Source organism: Chenopodium quinoa, unplaced genomic scaffold (genome assembly GCF_001683475.1).
Source record: "Chenopodium quinoa cultivar QQ74 unplaced genomic scaffold, ASM168347v1, whole genome shotgun sequence".
NCBI classification, from domain to species: domain Eukaryota; kingdom Viridiplantae; phylum Streptophyta; class Magnoliopsida; order Caryophyllales; family Amaranthaceae; genus Chenopodium; species Chenopodium quinoa.
The window spans coordinates 2,191,953-2,197,691 of NW_018744111.1; the positions used below are offsets into that span (position 1 = coordinate 2,191,953).

Genomic DNA, 5,739 nt, shown 5'->3' on the forward strand with positions numbered 1-5,739 from the left:
CCTACCTTATAGCAAGATGAGATACTTGTGGTTGCTCGGAATTTGTTTGTTTGGTCAGTTCCCACAAAATCTTGTACTTTTAACGAATTCTGATTTATAATATTCCTGCCTAATATTTTAATTAAAAAAAAAATTAAAAAAAATTATATGTGATTTGAACTTAATCATGTAGGTATACACATTTAATTTCTGTTTACACGGGGAACTAAACCAATTAAAACGGGGCCCAGTTTATAAAACTTGAATAGAATTATTCTGGTTTTAGATAGAGATGAGATTATTTTCATCGCAACTTTGATATCATCTGAGTTCATGCTAGCTAGAGTCAATCACAATATGAAATACAAACACATGCATATAATATTGTACGTGTCAAAATTATGGCATGCCTTAATCCAAGTGTCCATATTACTCCTCTCATAAATTTTGTCCAATTTCTGCAACTATCGTCATCTGTCTTTCTCCATTTCTACTCTTCTAATTATATTTCTCTTGAGAAAGTAGTAGTACCAACAATATTGTTAAACTTGAGAAAGATTTTTAGGCCTTTTTTTCTTGTCAAAAGTTGTGGTAAGAGATTGATAGATTTTTTGTTGTTGTTGTTGCTGTTAGCTTGGTGTTTTGACGGTGGCTTAGCTCAAGTTGGGGTTGTAGAGAAGAAGGGAGAGTAGCTAGCATGGCACCACCTCGAAGATACGCGTTCGGAAGGCCGGAAGAGGCCACACACCCTGATTCCATGAGAGCTACCTTGGCTGAATTCATCTCCACTTTAATCTTTGTCTTTGCTGGCGAGGGTTCCCAGCTCGCTCTCCGTATGTTTTTCTTTCTTGCATGCATGTTTTTCCTCGTTGTCTTGATATTGTAATGTTTTGACTTTTACGTTTATTAACTCACAACTCTTTGAATAACACAATCATACATTTTTGTGTAGTATAATAACATTTGTTTCTATTTTAATACTAAAAATGTCTAGTCATGATTTGTGAATAGAATATAAAAGTTAAATTCGTTGCTATTCAAAGCTCAAAAAGGATCGATCATTAATCAATTATATTATTATTGTTTAGTGCATGTGATACTGATACCATCTTGTACAAATGATGTAACACCACTGATCCACATCGAACCCAACACTTCAACCAACTAAGCTTTAGCATCCATGGAATAGCTTTCATACTAATGCTAAATATTTTACTTAGATCATAAAATAAAAAAAAATAAAAAATAAAAAAATAAAAAAAAATAAAAAATCTATTTTCTTGTACACTGTAGATTCTAAGTTCCATGTAACAAATTGTAAAAAAAAATAATAATAATAATAAATAAATAAATAAATAAAAAATAAAAGTTCAATGTAACAAAAGCTACCTTGAGTAATAGGAAATTCGCTGTCTTTCACTGTCGTTATCAGATTTTACTCATTTTAGTACGAAGAAAATCCGACTACGCATAGCCAGATAGTAGTATAGTAAGAATTAGAGTTAAGATAAGTAAATTGGGATTTCTAATTTTTATTGGTAAGTTTAGAAATTTGTGTAGAATTCTGATGGTAATCAATAAAATTATTGGACATTATTTATGTACTATGGTAGGTTTGATTTTGATCTCTTTAATAGCTTTCTTTATTCTGTTAAAATGCAGGGAAGTTATACGGTGATGAGGCAACAACGGGAGCCTCATCGTTGATGGTGATAGCTTTGGCACATGCGTTTGGTTTGTTTGCTGCAGTCGCGGCAAGTTTGAATGTATCAGGAGGGCATGTAAATCCAGCAGTTACATTTGGCGCCCTTGTTGGTGGTAGAGTCTCGTTTCTTCGTGCTATCTTATATTGGGTAGCACAACTCTTGGGTGCAATTGTTGCTGCCCTACTTCTCAGGCTTGTTACTGATGGCATGGTGAGTGCTAGCTAATTGCTAATTGTGTTACAAAATCTCTGCTCAAAATTAACTAAAAGATAACCGCATCTTTGGTTAAGTCTGTTCTCTTGTATTGATTTTTACTGTCCTGGAATGAATTTAATGGTAAAAATGATCAACATAGAGTATGCTTAGAGGTGTCAATTCGGGTAATTAGGTCGGGTATGGTTGGGTCTTGTCAGGTCGGGTCTAGTTCGGGTTTGAGTCATGTTAAATCATTGTATCATCTAAGTCTAAATCTGAATTCTTTTACATTTGGGTTGGGTTGTATCAGGTCAGGTTGTGTTTATTTTTTACACCTCTAGCCGTATGTGCTACATACAATAGTGACACTAATATACTGATATGTTTTCACTAATTCTGTACAAATGATGTAAGGCAAATATTTTCAACTTGTGATCAAAAGCCATGAGGTACTTGAGTTTTCGATCTAACACATGTATCTTCTACTTTCTGTTAGTATTTGCATAATCAGTTTATGTTGTTCTAAAATCTAAGTGATCTCATTTTTATAAATATGTTGCAGAGACCAGTTGGGCTAGGAGTGGCATACGGTGAGGGTAATCTTCAAGCTTTAATTCTGGAAATAGTGATGACATTTGGTCTAGTGTACACGGTTTATGCTACCGCCATTGATCCAAAGAGAGGCAGCTTAGGGACCATTGCACCTTTAGCCATCGCGTTGATTGTAGGAGCAAATATTCTAGTGGGTGGGCCATTCGACGGAGCATCAATGAACCCAGCAAGAGCATTTGGACCGGCCTTAATTGGATGGAGATGGAGGAATCACTGGATCTACTGGGTTGGTCCTTTGATCGGAGGTGGGCTTGCTGGACTGGTTTACGAGTTTATTGTGATCCCTACTGAGCCTCCTCATGCTCACCAACCTTTGGCACCAGAAGATTACTAGTTTCGTTGGTCATAAAAATGTAAACACTGCATAGGTCCTTTATGTTTGCTGGGGTGTTTAATTTTGTAGTCTTATTTGAGTCAGTCTTCTTTTGTTGTTGTGTGAATTCTCTTAAGCTTTGGACTTGTACTTAAGAGGCATATACTGTGGTATGTTGTCTGTAATAAAAGGTGTCATTGCGTTTATATTCAATGTTGACCTTAAATAATATGAATAGCTTCCTTCAGTTGTACTGTCGTCTCCTACAATTATATCGTGCTAGTAAAAATACAATTATATCGTGCTAGTAAAAATGTTTGTGTGTAGCCGAATTATTCGAAGAAATCCCCCGCTCCTAATGGTTTAAGGCATCTAAGATTGGTGCCGCTCCTAATGGTTTAAGGCATCTAAGATTGCGGCTGCTCCTTATCGAGGATGGTGATAATGAATTAATGCTGCCATTTTAAAAGTCCAAAACTTATGTTCAAGTCCAATGCTCTATCAGCCCAGCAAATTAGGCTCAGCAAGGTGGCTCACAGGCACTTAGTATTAGCTGGTCCCGTGACAAGCCAATTCCAGGTGATTCTTCGTTTTGAAAAAATGTACATTTTCTTGCTATAGAATGTTCATTCTTATAGAATTAAATGTTCATTTTTATGCTATAGGATGTTCATTCGTTTAAGAATAATGCTCATTTTCTTTTTTAATTAACATAGATTTTTGTGTTTGTTCAGTTGTATAAAATGTTCATCTTATTCGATTGACGTTAGCTTTAGAAAGGTTAGACATTAGCATTGAAAAGGTTAGACATTAGTGATTAGGGGATTTTCCCCTCCAATCACTATCTGACAAGTGGACAAATCAGGTTCCGTCACGTGTCCTTTACATGGGCAAATAGGAGCCTGCCACGTGTCAATCAGTGATTCGTCCACCATGGACCAATGCGACACAACACGTGTCCTCCCCATGACACATGGGATAATCGGCCAACAAGGCCCAATCCATGGGGAAAGCCCAGTCAGCCTTAGGTTTAACCTAAACCCAGGAATTGGCATGCATCCCAAGGTTATAAATACCTTCATTAATCCTCATTAAAGGGGATTACGCACATCAAACACTCTTACCTAGAGAGACTCATTTACCTTTTTTCCGCATTAATTACTCCCTAAATAAGTACTAACTTGACCGTTGGAGGCGGAACTCCACTCACACGGAGTCTCCGTTTGTTTTGCAGGTTCAGGCGTCCGGTTCCAGTCTCGGTATTGTAACTCTCCCGCAGGACATTAGAAAACCCCGAAACATTTTGGCGCCGTCTGTGGGGAGAGTACTTTTGAGATGGCATCTACGTCTGTACCGACTCTAAAAGAGAGGCGTCCCCTGGACGACCCTCAAGTTCACTCAGATTATGATACCGAAAATGAGGTTGAAGTTGAAGCGCACACAGCCTCAGACGGGACCTTAAGGGCCCGGCTTACCCGTCACACCGAAAGGAAAGAACGGGTAGATCACCAAACTGGACCTAGTAATCCAGTCGGCACACCGCCTGATCAGCAGCAGGCGGCTGAAGGGTCTGCTCCCATTACAAGAAACGAACTCATGACCTTCATGAGGGGCTTCAAGGGGGAGATCTAAGAACTGATCAACAAGAAGACGCCTGCTCTGTCTAAGGAGCAGTCGGCAAAAAAGCCTTCCCATTCAGGAAGAAGGAAACCTGTCCAAGGACGAGAGGCGACCCCGCATCCTAACTCAAGGAAGTGGGAGCCACCTGTGCTTGACTTCACGAAGTACCGTTTTCCCACACCAGGGAAGAGGAAGCCCGTTCGTCATATACAGGCAGATAGGTCAAAGAAAACATACTCAGACGCTCGGCTACTGCTAGAGCAAAAAAAGAACGACCGACTGTCAGAGTCGGCCTCCACTTCAGATTTCCAAGATAGTTTGCACAATACCTCTATGAGGTATACTCAGTCAAATCATGAGAGCCAGACAGATGGCACCTCCCGTCGGTCTGGATTTCATAACGACCAAGCATTACCAAACTTACCATTTGTACCAAAACAACAATATTTTCTGCAGCCACCTCTGTTTGGAGGGCAGACGGCAAAAAATGTCCAGCCTTTGGACTGGCAACTACGGTTGCTAAGACTTGGAGAACAGCCGTCGGCTTTCTCCAAGGAAATTACTGAAGCCGTTCAGCCGGCCAAAGTTAAAAATGTGTTAGTAGGCGCCTATGACGGCACCACTAACCCTGAAGACCATCTGATGGCATTCACCAACCTAATGTATCTCCAAGGGTTGGATGATCCCACTTGGTGCAAGTGTTTCCCAGCGACTCTCAAAGGAATCGCACAGCAATGGTTCGGCAACCTGCCGACTGGTTGTGTGAACAACTTCGGGACGCTTGCTTACTTATTCACCTCCAACTTCGCCATGAACATTCTTGCAAAGAAGACGACTCTTGACTTAGGGACGATTCAGCATGGCGAGAAGGAGGGGCTCCGTTCTTACATCAGGCGGTTCAACCTGATGAGGATACAGATTCAAGGGCTACCGATGAGGTAGCCTATACTGACTTTTTCAGAGGTCTCAAGGACGGGTCGACCTTCAAGTTTGACCTGGTTCGAAAGAGGGTTGCGACTCTTCAAGAAGCCTTGATCGAAGTAGAAGCCTATATATAGGCGACTGATCTCTGTAGTACTGGAAAGTAGTCGGACGGAAGGAGGTCCGACAAAAAAGAAGGCCGACCAAAGCAGTCGACCAATAAAGATGATAAAAAGAGAAAAGAGGTCTGGGCGGCCGATTCCTCTAAACAGCCGGCCCAAAAGAAGAAGAAAGAGTTCAAACCATACTCTCCAAAGTATATGTTCAGCAAGGATAGTCAAGCTATCCTCAAAGAAATCAAAGGTCGGATCTCAATCGAGAAGCCGGCCCCCA

General features: G+C 40.3%; 1 protein-coding gene across 1 annotated transcript; it reads left to right on the forward strand.

The window, feature by feature from the left end:
- The first annotated feature begins 430 nt into the window (after window positions 1-430).
- Window positions 431-3,063, forward strand: LOC110692428 (probable aquaporin TIP3-2). Its single transcript, XM_021869425.1, has 3 exons — window positions 431-812; window positions 1,642-1,895; window positions 2,443-3,063. The coding sequence occupies exons 1-3, from the start codon at window positions 677-679 to the stop codon at window positions 2,824-2,826; spliced, it is 774 nt and encodes a 257-aa protein (XP_021725117.1). The 5' UTR covers window positions 431-676; the 3' UTR covers window positions 2,827-3,063.
- Window positions 3,064-5,739: the final 2,676 nt, after the last annotated feature.

Bases quoted from the DNA above. Each gene is read 5' to 3' on its own strand.
- LOC110692428 (XM_021869425.1), top strand. From the start codon at position 677: ATGGCACCACCTCGAAGATACGCGTTCGGAAGGCCGGAAGAGGCCACA. The intron at 813-1,641 runs GTATGTTTTTCT...GTTAAAATGCAG, and splicing joins GGGTTCCCAGCTCGCTCTCC to GGAAGTTATACGGTGATGAG. The intron at 1,896-2,442 runs GTGAGTGCTAGC...AATATGTTGCAG, and splicing joins GGCTTGTTACTGATGGCATG to AGACCAGTTGGGCTAGGAGT.